This window comes from Gymnodraco acuticeps, unplaced genomic scaffold (genome assembly GCF_902827175.1).
Source record: "Gymnodraco acuticeps unplaced genomic scaffold, fGymAcu1.1, whole genome shotgun sequence".
Taxonomy (NCBI): domain Eukaryota; kingdom Metazoa; phylum Chordata; class Actinopteri; order Perciformes; family Bathydraconidae; genus Gymnodraco; species Gymnodraco acuticeps.
The window spans coordinates 288,177-306,685 of NW_022991213.1; the positions used below are offsets into that span (position 1 = coordinate 288,177).

Here is an 18,509-nt window from a genome sequence, read left to right on the forward strand (position 1 = left end):
ATAAAAGTTGAAATAAAATAGAATAAAAAGATGTATGGAAAAAGTTAAAATGTGCAATATAATAACAATATTTACACAAAAAGTCAAACTGTGCACATTGAACAATATATAACAACAATACGTTTTCAATGGTGATATAATAATAATAAAGATATCAATTCCGAACTGTACAGTTACTTGTTTTTACAAAGTTGTCACAGTGCAATGTGATACACACGCACACACACACACGCATGCACACGTACACACACGTACACACAACCACCCCCCCCCCCCCCCCCCTACATTCCACACATGCGGAGAAGCAACAAGCTACCGAACCAGCAGCAACAGCTAACAGCCAGCAGCTATCTCTGTCGGGGACGCGTCGTATTAGCATGCAAAAGTTTAGAAATACAGGTTCCTTGTCCTGAATAGAGACAAGAACAACGCTGGTCGACACCTGACACGGCTGTCGAAAACATCAAATCCAGCTGGCTTTCGTAATAGCCAGTTATTTGCGTTATTTCGAGCTTCAAATGTGTGGAAAGTCGCTCGGTGTCTCCTCGTCGTTGAACAAGATGGCAGCAGCAGCAGCAGCGTCGGTGCAGGATTTCACTGTGGTGCGGTTCAACGTTGCTAGACTGTTCCTTGACGCTCTGTGTGATATTATTTATAGCTCTTATTGAAGGTATGTCAACATATATTAACGTAAGTGGTTGTCAAATTCAGCATTACTTGTTATGTTTTCGGTTTTATTTTACCGTTGAAAAGACTTTGCTTACAGCTAGCTTGTTTGCTAACTGTTTAGCTAGCCAACTTCAGTGTGTTCCCCTTGGCAGCCAACTGTAGCAGTGAAGGCTAGTTTTTGGCTAACGACGATTATTAGTTATTCATAATCACAGGTGGGAGAAGTACTATTGTACTCCAGTACCAGAGTGTAGGAATACTCTGTTACAAGTAAAAGTGCTGCATTCAAAATGTTACTTAAATTGGCATCAAAATATACTTAAAGTACCAAAAATAAAAGTACCCATTTAGCAGAATAATATATGATATGTTTTGATTATAATTATTGAAAATGAAAGTGTTATCAAAGCTGGTAAAGATGCAGCTGTTTTTAATGACTTTGTATACTGCAGGGTAGCTTGTGAATTTACTCCAGGTGGAACTCAAGTCTTATTAATGTATTGTTTATATTTCACATTATTAATCAAAATATTCAGAGTAGCTAAAGGTATTACATTAATGTAGTCACGTAAAAGTACACTATTTACCTTTTGAATTGTAGTGATGTAGAAGTAGCAAAAAGTGTTTTTTAAGATGTTACCTTGAAAAGATAGTGACCAATTCTAACGTTTACGTCAAAAATAATATGTAACTTTCGGTAGGTTTAAATTAGCCAGGTTGGTAAATAAAGCTATATTTGTGTTAGCTATACACTAAATAGTATAACACACACAGTATTTAGCTGCTTGTCACTTACTACATACGTTTTAACAGGTGTCTAGGTTGGTGTTGCCCTTCCCCCAAACACACACACACACACACACACACACACACACACACACACACACACACACACACACACACACACACACACACACTACCCCTGCCATATGTCAACTGTCTCCTAGATTGATCAGTAACAAACTGCATACACAGCTGGTATACTTGTACAACTGTGACACACACACACACACACACACACACACACACACACACACACACACACACACACACACCTCTTGTGTCATAGCTCTCCATTTCAGGCCTGGATCGTGGTTGTGTGGGATATCAGACTACCTATGTTGGCAGTTAGAGGATAGAGCAGGAGGTATCACAGCTGTGCCAGTGTCCTTCAATGCCTGATGGTTATAGCACCTTGTTAAGCATACACAGGGTATTGGGTAAACATATTTGCACCACACCAGTCACAGTAGGTTTTTTGTTGCTTTTATTGCCTTGGACTTCTGTCAGTTGCTTCAGCTGGTTATCAAATGTGGGCGGTTTATGAATACCATGCATACATTGATCTCTACTTAATGGAAATGCCATCTTTCTCGAAAACGATCTTGATCCAGAAATTCTAATGACAACCACCTCCAGGTCACAGGAGACCTCTGTCTGAAGCTAGTACATAAGTAGGCAGCTCAGTTTTTGAGAACAGGTGATATAGTTCAAACTAGAGTAGGGTCCATTTGTTTTCTGTTGTCTGTTTGTTTCTTCAGTTTAAAGAAAAGTTCATAACATCATTTGTTAATTTTTGTATGTTGGTTAAAACTCGCCAGCCCTACAAGTCTTGATAAGTGTGTTGTATTCTCATGTTGACGTTGTGGCACTCCTCTCGGCCTGTCTGAGCTTGTGTGTGCGAGGCCTTCAGTAGTTAGGAAGGCCACAGCCTTTCAGCATTGTGCTGAAGACGGCTAGCTTCTCAAATGTGTGTGTTTGGTAACACGTGTTGTAGCCTTAAAACCCAAATGACCTCTGAGTTTGAGCGTAAGCCCAGACAGACACACCGTATGTCCCTGTTAGGAGAAATATGCAGGAAGTGTGGCTGACAGGCTTGGCCTCTGCCTATTATCATTGTGTTATGACTTGCTGGAGGAGAGGAACATTCCTTTAAGACACTTTGAAATTGCAAAATGGTTTGGTAATTGATGACACTATCTGTGACATCAGAAATGACTTTCAAAGCATGAGAATGTTGCTTGGTTGTCATCTCATTAGGACACTTTAAAATAGCAAGGTTAACAAAACTAAATTCCAGTCAGGTCCCAGAAAGAAGGTTTATCCATCAAAGGGATCAGTTCCAGTCATTTCAATGATGGTATAATGTCCCAGAGTTACAGAACACCCTTCATGTTTCCTGATGTATCATTTCCCCCTGAGGTACTGCTTGCTTGGCATTTCTACTTTGTATGAAACCTAGCCTCCAGTGTAGCGTGCAGGGGCAGGCCAGAGATGCAGCAGGCTTCCCCCAGCTCCCATTACAGTGGGCCAGTTCCCTTTTCAGCGAGGGTGACATGATGGCTCAGATGTGTATTGGCTTTTTTTAGACCACAGTCTTGCTCAGTTGATAGGAAAGGGGGCTACCTTGCTCTTCCAATTCTCTCTTCTTTACACAGAAGTTTAGTTAATAGAGTTGGTATTAAAAATGTTGTCAACATGTTCAACAGGTAATTATGTAGAAAATGCCTATAAACCTTTGTCTTCGTCAATATTACGATCCCCATTTGCGGACATAACGGACTCATCATAAGCATTGGCTATTGTTCCTGGGGCCAACACACATTTACATACTATAAGCACAAACAGAAAACACATACAAACAAAACAGCTCTCTTATGAAATTAACTATCAAGTACCTAACAAAAACCAAGATCCTTTCAACTTATCATTTTCGTGTGAGCCCTTGCAATGCTAACTTGCGGATATTCCTAGAAAAATCATCAATGCACCACATTATATCTTTGGTATTGTGTCAACTTGCTTTACCCTTGACTAAATTCTACATATGGCCTATGTTTTCTTTGTCCCCAATCTTTAGGTATGGCCTCACAAGTCTTGGTCTACCCATCACACCTGCACTCAGCTCAAACAAGTGCCTTAGGAACCAGCAGCAGTAGTACCATCAGACCATCAGACGAAGCCCACCACAGTAATAACACCAGCAGAACCTTTCAGCAACGACTTGTGTCCAAGACCTATGTGATTGGAGTCAACTACGGTATTGCCTATCCCAACAACGTTGTCCCATCCCCCACTGGTGCAGATTCAGCAAGACTGCACAGGGGGCTGCAGCTTGGAGACAGGGAGGAGTGTGAATTGCAGACTGCAGGATTACAGAGAGAAGAGAGACAGGGTGAAGCTGGGATCCAGGAGTCCCTTTGCCAGAGCAGAGGCCCACAGGAAGTGAGGCTTCGTAGAGACAGCGGTGGAACTCCATCAGCAGGGGGCTTGGACTGCGGTCTACTGAGCAGGGCCTGCATCAGAGTAGAGGAGGAAGAGGGCAGAAGAGTTGAAGCGAGAGGAGGATACGTCAACATTCAAGACACAGGCGCCAACCAGAGATGTGAACAGAAAGCAAGCGAAGGTGGAGAACATCCGCGGGAGAACCACTGCGTCATGCAGATAGTGGAGGAGGTATCTGCTCTACCTTCACTTCCTGCCGCTGTGGCCATGTTGCAAACCAGCACCGGGAACAATGCAGACACTGTAAGAATAGGGGGTGGAGGGACACTGCCCACTCAGCCGCCACCCGCCATGGGAATAAGGGGAGGGGGGTGCGACATCAAGCCTAATGGCAATACCGAAGCGGCGGCAGGAGCCACTGTGACCAGAACCGGATCAGCAGATGGTGACTATCAGTTGGTTCAGCACGAGGTTCTGTGCTCCTTGAAGAACAGCTACGAGGTGTTGGAGTTTCTGGGTCGGGGCACCTTCGGTCAGGTAGTGAAGTGCTGGAAGCGGGGGACAAATGAAGTGGTGGCGGTCAAAATACTGAAGAACCACCCGTCCTATGCACGCCAGGGACAGATCGAGGTGAGAATCTGTAAAGAAAATGCACCAGTCTCTGTGTTTGAGTTTAAATTGTGAACAACTGAAGAATCGCTTGGTGTTGCTTGTATCTGCTGGGGGGTTCACATCAGCACACAACAACAGGAACACTTGTTATATTGCCTTTTTTTGATTACAACAAAGACGGCGCGTACTGAACCCTCCGTACTGAATCCGTGTTTCTGTTCTCTCTTGTTCCTATTCCTCCAGGTGGAGATCCTGGCCCGGTTGAGCAGCGAGAACGCAGATGACCACAATGTGGTGCGTGCTCTCGAGTGCTTTCAGCACCGAAGCCACACCTGCTTGGTTTTTGAGATGCTGGAGCAAAACCTCTATGACTTCCTGAAGCAGAACAAGTTCAGCCCCCTGCCACTCAAAATCATCCGGCCCATTCTGCAGCAGGTAAATTGACATGTGCTGCAGACACCCATACACGTAGATACAGTATCCATATCTGTTTTAGTACAGGTTAGACATCAATTAAAAGTGTAAAAAAAAGACAAGTAACCATAGAAGGTAATGACATTGTGCTTTGGCATTCGAATCACAGTGCCAACATTCTAACATCTATGTTATTCTTGTAAATCTTGCAGGTGGCAACAGCCTTAAAGAAGCTCAAGTGTCTCGGTTTGATCCACGCTGACCTGAAGCCAGAGAACATCATGCTGGTTGATCCCTCCAGGCAGCCCTACAGAGTCAAAGTCATCGACTTTGGCTCAGCCAGCCATGTCTCCAAGGCTGTGTGCTCCACTTACCTGCAGTCCAGATACTACAGGTGATGCTTCTTTTCTCCTCTCATACACCTTGAAATCACTTGAAGGGGAGTCACCCTGCAATGGGTGAGGCTGGAGATTACTAACATGCCCGTTTGTAGTTTTCCTCCCCTTGTTTTGTTAGGGTTCTGTTACTTATTGAAGCTGTTTTTGTTGCTGTGATCTGGTTCATTAAATATACTTGATTTTGTCAGTGTAAAAAAGTACTACAAATTGCCATGCCACATTTTGAATGAGGCATTTCATAGTTGAGTTATCTATCCACTCGACCTTAGAAGGAACTCGGCCAGTTGCAGATTGTACAACATTTTCAGAAGTTAGATTCACTGAATCTTTTTTTTGGAAGATCAGATGTGTTTTGCAGTGAAATGGCATGTCACTTATCTTCAGTCCCAAGGGTAATGGTTGTTTATGTGTGTCTCATATGTGTTTCCCACAGGGCTTAGTAAACTCTCTCCGCAGCTTTATATGTTCAGGCCTTCTCTCTTATGTAATGCCAAGTTGTCTGTATTAACTTGCACACAGGGCGCTCCAAGATGTGAACAGCCCCTTGACTTTTTGTACTCTTTGTTTTCCTGTTTCCCTCACTGTATTCCTTTATGGCCCTTTGCCTGCATGCACCTATGTTTGCACCGAGTTCAGCGCGTCACGCCCTGAACTCTACAGCTCTTGCATAACATTCACAGGAACTGAAATGTTTACACGAGGAACGTAGTCATGAAATATTGGGCACGTCTCAGGCTAGGGTGAGAGTAGGAATCTGCCTATGGAACAGGATTGTGAACTTCAAGACATAATGTTGTGCCAAATAACTTTGAACATTTAGTAACTAAGGTGTACGGCAAAGTAATTCCTTTTTATGAACCAATGAACAACAGGCTGGTAGTGTCATTCAGCTATGCACTAAGCAACACGTTTCAGCAAGTCGGTCATTCCAGTCTGATCAACTATTGCAAGCTCCTTAAATATGGTGCAATTTATGACAAATATGATTGACATATTGGATATTTCTGCAGCCACTGCACACACCCATCGTTACACCCTGTACAGTCATGATTGTATTGCCCTGTAAGGAGCACAAGGTCTTTGCAGGTATTTCAACCGTTGTTGAACAAAATGTGAAATAAAGAGCCACAGAGAACCAAAATACCAACCCATGGTGCAACTTCCCCATTTTTTTGCAAGCCGAGGAGAGTGGTGCTATACTTGTTACATAACATAAAGGTTCCGCAGTTGACCCGGTTAAGTGTACATTGGGGTGTGCTCACATGTGTTTTGTCTGTGGGCAGCACGGGCAACGCAGAGATCATAGTGCAGTTACAATTGGGGCTGGCACTGATTCTTAGAGAGGCCACTCGGGACACAGAAGGCCGGGGGAGAATGTGGTATGTGAAAACCCACATTTAGATCCAGGAAAAAACATCAGACATTCCTGTGTGTGTCTGGGTGTGCTCGTATGTGTCCTTGTGCCTAAACTACAGCTGCCAAGACTCAATGCTTCATGTAGGTTACACAACGTACTCTAACCTGCTGCGCTGTAGAGAGCTGCAGGAATGAAACCAGGAAAATGAGTTGGCTTTCTAGCACTTCCGGTTCCCTTATATCAAAGTCAATGGGTTCGTGGTAAGATGCCTGAAATAAGGTCTCTGGTTTACACAAGCCTAAGAGGTTTGAATGTTCTATTCCTGTAATGTTGTTTTTGAATGTTGTTTTTTAGTTGTCTTGAAAAAAAGTGGTTGCCAACAAGTGGCTAAATGAGATGCAGATGCAATGACGCAGAACAACATTTCACTTTGAACTTATGGGCGATGGCTTCAGTAAAAGGTGCCTTGTTATGCTTTTTAGGGTTTTCCCTTTCCTGTAGTGTGTGTGTATTGGTTTGTCTGTATGTAAATGGTCAGCTAAGGATACAACCCCAAAGCTCCCTCCAGAGGGAGTTTCTCTTTGAAACGTTTGTGGTAGTTTGCTTATAGCCTCGGGTTAGCTCTTTAATTCTGGCTACTTGAGAGTATCAGTATGTACGTTTGCCACTGAGGGCAAATGTAGCGAAGTAAAGTGACTCAAGTACTGAACATTACTACAACTTTGAAGTACTTGCACTTTGACTAAGTAGTTATGCATTTGATATGCTTTATACTCTTACTCCACTACAATTTGGAATCCAAATTCCTTTATTAGTCCCACAGTGGGGAAATGAACAGGGTTACAGCAAAAGTGGCATAGTAGTTAAACATGGAATGCAATAATAAAAAAGAAAGAAAAGTAAATATTAGTAATAAAATCAAAATGAAGACAAATAAGTACACAACTGTGGCTAAAAAAGAATTGTAGCAGCAATTACACAAAAACTAAGTGACATAAATAGCATATTAAAGTATTTTCTTTGATACATTTGTTTGTATTGTTTTAGGTACCAGCTGTTATGATAATGAAAACGGCCATTATGCATAACAACAACACATTTTATATTTGGTACTTAAGTTTATGTTTTTGCCATTACTTTTGTACTTTTACCTAAGTATAACATCTCTACTTCTTACCAGGCTCTGCTCATTATTGGTAACACTTTCATTCGTCTATCCTTTTTGTCTTTATTTGCCTCCCTTCCCCCTTGTTCTGTTTGTAGGGGTGTTGATTTAGCTATGTCGACAGCTTGTGTTGTATACATACTCTTGTGGTGTTAGGCCAGAGGCCTGTACTACGAATCCAGTTCAACATACCTGGATAGGTTTGAGTTAGCTGGTTTACCTAATCCAAAACAAACGCGCTCTCGCTAAACTGTCCTACGACGCTGGTTATCAACTCGGTAACTCAAGCCAGGGTTTCTCCGTCCGGCTGAGAGCATGAAAGGGAAGGGTCCAGCAACATTTGACCAATCACAAACATGGAGAAGCGTACTGACAGCGCAGCGTCATACTTCCTGAATGAAAAGTAAACTAATATTAGACATATGAAGAAGTTAAACTTCAAACATCCATGACTTAAACACTGGTAAAAGAAAAAGCGTTTGAATGCGTACATTAACAGGTTTCTGATATCACTGCCCCGTCTAAAACACGATCTGACTTTAATTACATTTGTCTCGAGTGTTTCGTCAACTTAATGTGTTGCTTAAAATAATACTTCTGCATACAGTATGTGACACTGTCTGTGTTGCACGGCCAGAAGCTGACTCGGATAAGGAAATATATGATAAAATCCGGCTTCGTAGTACAGGCCTCTGGTGAGGCAAATGTCCTCATTGATCCGGAGATGCCACCACTGTGTTTTTCCTACCTATATGATTATGTAATTTGATTCCGAAGGCAGTGTGCGTGTCATTTTGTTCGAACATGTTATCAGGAGAGTGGTTTGCAGGACAGCATGTCTCCAGTTCTCACATTGCATAATGGCTCTACTGTATTGTTATCACAGCGAGGCTGTTAAAAAAATGCTAGCCTCACCACAGTGGGTAGGAGGAGGTTTTATTTTTCCTTTAAGCTCTGGGGTTTTCCCTGGGTTTTTCAGAACCATAGGGGCTAGCATTGCCGGCAGTGTGGTGCAAAAGTCAGTTTTTAAAGACATAAATATAAATAAGTTGTACAATTGAAGTTGTCTTAACACTCTCACTAAAGGCATAGTCTGGAGGGACTTGGCTTGGAAACCGAAGGGTCACTAGTTCAAGTCCCAATCGAAACACAAATAGGGATAGAGAGGGGCCAGTTCAAAACCTTGTCACTGCTGAGGTGTCCTTGAGCAAGGCACAGAACCCCTAACAATGTGTATATGTTCTGTGCTTTGTGTGTATTTTTTCTGTGTTTATACAGATTAAAAAAAATGATTTTCCCCTTAGGGTTAATAAAGTGTTTTATTCTTCTTTTAAGATCTACATTTTAAAACAGAAGTAGTATATATTGTAGCAAAGAATAGCAATAGTATGTCCAGTAATGGTAGTGTAAGCATTTGGAATTGTCCTCCATTAAATGATTATTGAAGTCGGTTGGGTTTAATATTAAATTATATTATTTTGTGGTTTCCTATGAAGTTGCATTCCATATAATTTCAGCAATCTAAATATAATATAGTCCTCTGCTATAGTGGGTGTCTTTATTCCATCATAGCAAACCTTTGTTGTATGTAAATTGACACACACTTGAACTTTGTTGATTTTATAAGCACAACTCTGTCTCAGGCAGAAGCTGTTGAGTGCTTGTCATGCTGTAACGTGTCGTTACCATGGCAGCATGACACAGCAGGGCCTGGTGAGGTGACTGTTCCCTTCCTGCGGGGGCCGGTGACGTACAACCAGCTGCCACAATGAAAACGGAGCACTGGGCTATGTGAATAATTCAGTTAGGCAGCTCAGGTGGAAGGAAAGATGGCTATCATCTTAGCATGTTTACAGATTTAGGCAGGTTGTGTTGGGCTTTCTTTGTCTAGGTGTGATTTATGTGTCACAAAGGTGTTGTTTTACACTAGTCGCATCGTTTTTAATTAATATGAAAGTATATTCCTGAGTAGACATGAAGAAAGAGGTGTACTCTCATGTTGAGATGAGTTTTGATGATTGGCTCACCTTGTGGTATAACCGGCAAGAGAGAAAGCCTTTGAGCTCCATACTGTTTCAGAAAAAATCCATGATATGGGGTTTCATCACGGCAGTATTTAGTTTAGACAGTAGCTGCCGGGTCCCGCATGAGCTCAGCCCCCTCCTTTTTTTTTTTCACAGGAAGTGAAATAGAGGGATATGAGGTATGGCTAGAATGGGTGATCTGTTTGGTATTTTGAGCAAAACACTTCATAGACATGTTTTTTATATATTTGTATTAGGGCCGGGACTCGATTAAAAAAATTAATCTAATTAATTAGAGGCTTTGTAATTAATTAATCGAAATTAATCGCATTTTTAATCACATATAAATATTTGACCTGAGAACAGTGAGAAGCAATTTTTTTCACATGGATTTTAGTATACCATTAGGCGCAGTCACACCGCAGTACTTTTCCCACAAAGGTTCATGAGAACTCTTTGAACCTGGGGGAGGATTAGGCAAATGAAGCCGCTGACGTCACTTCTTCTTCTTCTGCTTTGGGTTTACTGGCAGGCCGCAAACCACTTCACGGCGTATACTGCCGCCCAAAGTCCCCGGCCGGAAGTCCCCCTACTGAAGCCTTCCGAGTAAATCGCCAGAACGCCGACACCTCCTCATCTCCACCGCTCCCATGTTTTATTTTGTGTTGCCATAAGTTAGTCTCTCTGCGTTTCTGCGCTGGGCTAATGCTAATAATGCTAATGCGAGGATAATAAAATGGCGGCTTCACAAAACTTTTTGGGAGTTTTACGGGGCGTGGTTTGCAATCCTCCCAGCCAATCAGAAATATAGCTCTTTTCTCACAAGAGAGCCGTACGAAAGTCCCTGCTCTCTAGCAGCTCTCTAGCAGCTCTCTGCTCTCTAGCAGGGACTTTCGTGGGGGTAAAAAGGTTCTCATGAACTCATTTTAGTACCGGCTCTTTTTGGTGTGAACGCGATAAAAGAGGCTAACGTCCACGCTAGCTGCTATATGTTTTGCATTGAGGTGATACTTGAGGCTTGATGTGCTGCGGTGATATGCGAATTCCTTTTTGCATAATTTGCACACAACCGTGTTCTTATCGACGCTTCCATCCGTCCGTTTTTTAAAACAACATGTCCCACTGTTGTTCACTGTGGTTTGTTGTTGTCTGAAGTCATGAACGTTAGTTGGTGCTCCAGTATAATCGGTACGCCTGAAACTCATCCAGTGAGAAACGTTCCGCGGTGCAAAAATAAGTGCGATTAAAATGCGTTAATTTTTTTAACGCGTTAATTTTTGTGTAATGAATTAATCTTAATTAACGTGTTAAAGTCCCGGACCTAATTTGTATATATCTGATACCTATGCTATTGCCTAAAAATAGCATGATAGGTGCACTTAAAGAGATGGGTGATGTCATTTGTGTACTTAATTATAACTAAGTACTTTTACTGTACTTACAGTAAACAGGATTCTAGGGTATCATGGGTATTTATGCTGTTTTATACTATATTTTAGTTTGTTTGTCTGAACACCTTGTTTCTCTTGTGCATTAAGAACACTTGTGTTGGGGCATAATTGAACAATAAAAAGTTTATACAGTATAAAATACCAGGTACTGTACGCCCTCCCATGCCACCCTGGCATGGCCTCTTGCCCCCCCTTTGCCACCCCATGTACAATGTTCTAGAACCGCCACTGGTTTGGGGAAGTAAAACAGTTAGAAAGACATGTAGCTGTATTTGTGGATTAATGTTGTTTTTCCGAGTGGATCCCATACCGGCTGCTCGTACATTCAATATGAATAAAACACAAGTGGTGTATTTGTATTAACATGTTGCTAGATTCCTTGTTCTTTACCTGCATTTCATCAATTATAATAATATTTGCAGTATGTGTCAATAGTATTGTCCTTGCTTGGACTTGCTTTTCTAAAATACCACTGCCTTTCCTACCCAGTCAGCTTAATTATAGTCTTGTTACCGTCTCTACCGTATTGCTACTGTGGTATAAACCACAGTAATACAGAAAAGGGAAACTGATGTTGTCCAGAAACAAACACTGCAGCTACTCTAGTGATTTGACAGGAAACATTCCGCTCCTAAAAAGCTCTATGTGATATGACGCCCCGGGAGGACAGAAAAAACATATCCGGACTGCGCCGCATGACGGTGCAACATACTCTGTCAGCAGTGGACAACAAACAAAGCGTTTGCCTTTCTAACTTTGGCATTGTACCCTGTAAAAACACATTGGTTAAGTTCCTCAGAGGTTTGACTGTCGGCAGTTGCAGTTGGCTCTGCTCAAAAATGCACATTTTTTATTTGTATAGATAATTGTTGTTTGGAAAATTGTGTGTGTAAACTGCGGGGCAGTTTACACACACGCAGCTGCTACAGCGGAGCACACTGCGGAGAGAACGCGCTCCGAGGTGTGGTTAAACTTTACCCGTCTCGATGTGGAGAATACTTGTTACCATAAGTGCAATAAGAGTTTAGCATGTAAGCACGAGCAATTTGTCTAAACATTTAGCAAAAGTGCACCGCATGCAGACGGAGGAATGCACCGGGTTCGACCGTCTTTCTAGCAGCTCTGTAGCCCCATCCACGAGTAACGTTTCCACGTCAGGTGTTATGTATGCTAGCAGCAACACACGGAGTTAACTCCATGATACAAACATGGGTTAATGATTAGAGGTAACTGAGTTATTTAGTTTGTTAAAATTTCAGCTATTCTGTTTAGTCTGTCATCAGATTATTTAATACGATTTGTTAAAGGCTCAGGGCAATCTCGATGACAAAGGTCAATGTTCCCCCCCCCTGTGAGCCAGCCGCCGCGTCTTTATTACGTCATCACAACAACACGTTAGGTTACCAACGTAAGCCTGTTCTGACATTCGGTGATATTTTTTCGGTGCTAAAACCCTTTCGGCCGAAAGCCGAAAGGGCCTTTTTAACCATTTTCGGCCAATAATTTTCGGTGGCCGAATATTCGGTGCATCCCTACCTGAGACACAGTATCGTGAAACATTTTTTTTTTACATTACGTTTTTTATTAATTGAACAACAGAAAAATAATCGTTAGATTAGTCGACTAATCGATCAAATAATCGCCCGATTAATCGTTTTCAAAATAATCGTTTCCCCCCAGCACTAGCCACAAGGATCTCACACACCCTACCAGCCTCTCAACAGACAGGGAGTTCGGTGGGCTAAGGATCGCACCACTGCTTTTTGCAGATGATGTGGTTCTAATGGCTTCATCGGTCTGCGACCTTCAGCACTCACTGGATCGGTTCACAACCGAGTGTGAAGCGGCTGGGATGAGGATCAGCACCTCCAAATCTGAGGCCATGGTTCTCAGCAGGAAACCGATGGACTGTCCACTCCAAGTAGGGAATGAGTCCTAACCCCAAGTGAAGGAGTTAAAGTATCTCGGTGTCTTGTTCTCGAGTGAAGGAACAATGGAGTGTGAGATCGGCCGGAGAATCGGAGCAGCGGGAGCGGTACTGCAGTCGCTTTACCGCACCGTTGTGACGAAAAGAGTGCTGTGCCAGAAGGCAAAGCTCTCTGTCTACCGGGCCATTTTCTTTTCTACCCTCACCTATGGTCATGAAGGATGGGTCATGACCGAAAGAACGAGATCGCGGATACAAGCGGCCGAGATGGGTTTTCTCCGCAGGGTGGCTGGTGTCTCCCTTAGGGATAAGGTGAGAAGTTCGGTCATCCGAGAGGGACTCGGAGTTGAATCGCTCCTCCTAGAAAGGAGCCAGTTGAGGTGGTTCGGGCACCTAGTAAGGATGCTACCTGGGCGCCTAGGGAGGTGTTCCAGGCACGTCCAGCTGGGAAGAGACCAAGGGGTAGACCTAGGACCAGGTGGAGGGATTATATCTCTTCGCTGGCCTGGGAGCGCCTTGGGATCCCCCAGTCAGAGCTGGTTGATGTCGCCAGGGAAAAGAAAGTTTGGGGCTCTCTGCTGGAACTGCTACCCCCGCGACCCTGACCACGGATAAGTGGGAGAAGATGGATGGATGGACAAAACCTTGGTTTCATGACGGCTAAACTTTCTCCGTAAAGAAAAGAAAAAAAGCGAGGAGAGGGAGCACACATACACAAGCTCATGCAATATAAATATAAATGCTATACACGGTACATGTCACGGTGCATACGTGTTTGTTAATAAACTGCGGCAACTTTTTACTGCGCTCCCTTAGGCCCCGGCCACACGAGGACGAAAACGGCTAAACGCATAGGATTAACGCAAACGCAATCGCAAAAAAGCTTCCGTCCACACGCAATATTCACCGGATAGTGTCTGTCCACACGAGACAGCTCCGTTTAGCTCCAACCGCTGGAGAAGCTGCAGTACATGCAGGAGCCTGTACGTGGCGCTGTAACTTCCTCCACAAAAGCAGCGAAGAAGCATGGTTGTCATGGTTGCCCTTCTGTTTATTCTCCGCGGTGGGGGCCGAGGGAACCGGGCAGAGTTTTTCGCCAATCAACGTGTATTAAAGTTTAAACCTTCCGTACAAAATTATAAAAGTGCCGGTCAAAGGTCTTCTTTGTTATTTATTGAGCTTTAAAACAAATGAATAACGACTCTATATAATATAATAATAAAATACATGGAGCCTCTCTTTTTCCTCTCTCTCTTCTGACAGCGCCAGTGTCTGTCTCATGCAGCAGCTGATCCAGTAATGAGTGACCCGGCCGACAGTAAAAATAAACATATTTATATCTAGTTTAGGTAGTTTGAGAGGTAATTAAAATAGCTAAGGGTGATGATCTGACTTGAAGTGTGTGTTTTGCTCCGTTCACCGCCGCATCACAGCGGGAGGAGCTGCAGGTGAGCAGAGCTGCGTGTCTCCGTCCTGTCAGATTAGACTTCACTCGCGTTTAGGTCCATATCGAGAGAAAGATAAGTAATCTGAATTCAGTGTGCAGTTTACTTTGATGCGGGGGTGAGCAGCAGAGGTGGGGAGAGGCGGGGCTATTGCCTCATCATTATCAGAAAATGATCGTATAGGGCGTACACACGGAGCCGGTTGACCCCCCAGAGCGTTGCGTATGCCGTTCTATCCACCTTGGGACCCGTTATCGTTACCGTAGTCGTTTAGTGCCGTATTCGGTCGTCCTAGTGTGGCCGAATGGTCTATATGACACAAAACGGTAACGGAAACGACCGTTATCGTCCTCGTGTGGCCGTGGCCTTATTTGTCATTACTTTTTGTTGGTATTTCCCTAATCTCCTGCACATGCATGGTCACACTCATGTAACTTGATCTGCCGTCCAACACGCCCCACGCCTCAGTAATCTGTGAAGTGTTTTGCATATCATTATAATGGATTCGCTTTGTACACAGGTGTTAAAGTACTGGGTTCCCACGTCCTGTAATGAGTCCCATCTCCTCATGTTGGACACACTCGGATATATTCGTGCCTTAGGTGTATTTGATCCTAGTTATCTCAGTTCTCTGTACACAGCAGGGGTGTATGGGCTCAGAACAGTCTCATAATACACACATGCACACAAAAGTATTCACACTTGTATTTCCGGATCCACACTTGTGTTTTTCAATGCACACACAAATATGTTCCATTTCATATTTATGTAAATAAAATCCAAATACAGAGAAACGTTGTGTAGTTTTGATCCTCACATATTTGTTTTCCATTTAAATCCTCTGAACCTGCAAACACAAACTGCTTTCTGTGCACGGATCGCTGTGCATTCGTGCAGGTTTTTTGAGACTCACCCGATTCGTACTTGTAATTGTTTCTATCTATAGCCAATCAGATGTCTCCTCAATTCTAAGCCAATCACATGAGCGCGCCCCCACAAGGGTAGATTTCTTGCGTTCATGACGTAGCGCTTCATGTACGCATTTTGCGCAGTCCGGAGCTGACAGGTCAATGGAGCCTGCCTGCAGGCGCTAATCTCAGGACACCCTCCACTCGCCACTTCCGAACAGGAAATGTACGCAAATACAAGCCTTTATATTATTAAGGTACAGCGCCACTTTCCAAACCCTTGATGAATGCTTGTGTACACAAAAACGGCAGGCAAAACCGTTTTAAATGTGTTTCCTGTGTGGCGAATACAGCTGCTTTATTTATGTCTGTATGAAGTTGTTGTGAGTGTGGAGGAGCAGCTACAGGTTAGCTTAGCCTAATCGATCAGTGCACTATGAAGCCAGTGCTAGACAGTGAACGGGGGGAGCCCCGCCGGTCATTATCGGCCGATATTCACTCTTAATAGTTTGATCGGTGCTCTCTATAAAGGCCGACCAGGAGAGCTGGATCTGATCGATATGGACATAAACGCGAGTTAAGTATAACCGGACGCGAGAGAGATCAGATCAGCTGCTGAGTCTGACGGAGACACGCTGCTCTGCATGATCACCCGATGCTCCGCCCTCTGTTTAGCGAGCTGACCGGACTGTGCAAAATGCGTACATGAAGCTCTACGTCTACGCAAGAAATCATACCCTCGTGGGGGCGCGCTGATGTGATTGGCTTAGAATTGAGGAGACATCTGATTGGCTATAGATAGAAAAAATTACAAGTACGAATCGGCTGACCGTCAGGGGAGTCTCAAAAAACCCACACACGAATGCACAGCGATCCGTGCACAGAAAGCTGTTTGTGTTTGCAGGTTCAGGGGATTTAAACGGAAAACAAATATATGAGGATCAAAAATACATATGTAAAACTTTTTTCTGTATTTGGATTTTATTTACATGTATATGAAACGGAACACATTTGTGTGCATTGGAAAACACAAGTGTGGATCCTTTTGCGGATCATGAAATACAAGTGTGAATCCTTCTGTGTGCATGTGTGTATTATGAGACTGTTCTGAGCCCATAGGGGTGTGTTGCCATACAGTGTGCAGTGTTTGTTCTTTTGTGCAATTGCGGCTCTCTAGTGTGAACGGTTAGTTCTGGAACCTGGTCTGTCTGCCAAACGCCTGACAGGGGGTGTGTGTTTGTGGGTGTGTTACGGGCTGTGTTTGTTAACAACAACACACACTATCCTTTTTTAGGTTTGTTATTGTAAACTTGTAAAGTTATTCAAAATAAATGGTCAAATCTTGCTGTAAAACTACATCTGCTTTCTTGTTGACCTCAAACATAAAACAACCAATGGATGTAAGACAAAAGTGCAATTTAAACCATAACCTCCTTAAATCTTTTTCCTCGTCCTCATAGTTTATTTGACTTCATCATTTTTTTGTAAACTTAAGCAATCAACTGATTTGGCTTGTTAATCTTCTGTAAGTTTTCCTAATTTTGAAATAAGTGGTATTTGTTCAGCCAGTGTGTAGCTTGTTTACACTACTATGCTAACTTCCCTACAGGCTTAATATAATTCTAATGAATCTGTTTCCTCTGCTTGTTAAATGCTACTTTTCAGGTTGATATTTGTATCCTGTGCCTCTACTGTGAGGTGTTTACATGCTTCAATGTTCAGAAAGGTTTTTTTCCTACTGCCTGTGCTGCAGCACCTCATTTCACCCTGTGTCTTAAACCAGAGCCCAATCTGCTGCGACTGTTACATAGTGATGTCATGAAATGTAAACAAAGTCCAACCAACGCGTTGCAGGCATTTACATGCACAAAAACCTATATAACACACTACAGAAAAAAAGAAGCAGAATTGAGCCTGAATTGGGTCTGAATTCATCTGATGAATTATTTTATTATTTTCCTTTGAGTCCAAACACAATTTTTTTGTGATCATCTTTTTATCGTACCATTTAAAACTACTGTGGGGTTTTTCAAAATAAGAACACAACAATCCCTTTCTTAGGCCCCGTCCACACGGAGACGAACCAAATTCGATATCAACAAAAAGTCTTCCGTCCACACGGAATCGGCTTAAGAAACGTGTCCGTCCACACGAGACCGCTGGAGACGCTGTAGTACATATGCTGGGCCTGTAAGTGGCGATGTACTTCCGCCACAAAATAAACCAAAAGCAGCGAATAAGACCGATGACTATTATTATTATATCATATTATTATTGTTGCTGATGGTTGTGGTAGAAGAGCTGTGGATTTTGCACAAACATCTGTATCATGGTCAGTAGCGTCTGGAGCACCAACGCAACCCTGTGATCCGCCATTGTTGTTGTTGTTGTTGTTATTGGCGAAACGCATCAGCAATGACGCGGGGGTGAGCAGGAGAGGCGGGGCTATGGCGTCATCGTTTTCAGGGAATGATCATATAGGGCATACATGCAGAGCCGCAAGCGTTTCGTCCTCAGACCTACCCACTTTGGGAGCCGTAATCAAAGGGTATCCCGAATCCGAGTTTCCGTGTCGGCCTCGTGTGGACGAACCGTCTATACGATAGAGAACGTTAGCGGATTCAACTGATATCGTCTCCGTGTGGACGGGGCCTTAGTCACTGCTTGGCAAGATTGTTCTGTAAATATTTGATGCAGTCTAATACAAAGCTCTGTTAGGTATTGCATAACTGGGCCTCTTACTTACTCTTACTGACCTCTTACTGGGCCTCTTGAAAGGAGCAATAGGAAATGGCAGTGTGTAATTTCCTCATTTAGAAAGCCTGCGCTGTTACTGTGATGGACATCTGCACTGGTGTGTTTGCACACATACATACATTCGCACATAGAAACGCACACACGTCACAGTGACACA

The 18,509-nt window shown here is 43.2% G+C and overlaps 1 protein-coding gene across 4 annotated transcripts in view; it reads left to right on the forward strand.

The window, feature by feature from the left end:
- The first annotated feature begins 306 nt into the window (after positions 1-306).
- LOC117561357 (homeodomain-interacting protein kinase 3-like) overlaps positions 307-18,509 on the forward strand; it is a 51,082-nt gene continuing 32,879 nt past the window's right edge. For 3 of the 4 annotated variants that reach the window (XM_034238656.1, XM_034238658.1, XM_034238659.1), the window contains exons 1-4: positions 307-670; positions 3,530-4,524; positions 4,750-4,941; positions 5,133-5,314. In XM_034238656.1, the coding sequence (XP_034094547.1) occupies positions 3,532-4,524; positions 4,750-4,941; positions 5,133-5,314 (1,367 nt within the window). In that variant the 5' untranslated portion in view covers positions 307-670; positions 3,530-3,531. Of the gene's footprint in view, positions 691-3,529; positions 4,525-4,749; positions 4,942-5,132; positions 5,315-18,509 lie in introns of all 4 variants that reach the window. The other variant, XM_034238657.1, reaches the window with a different exon arrangement.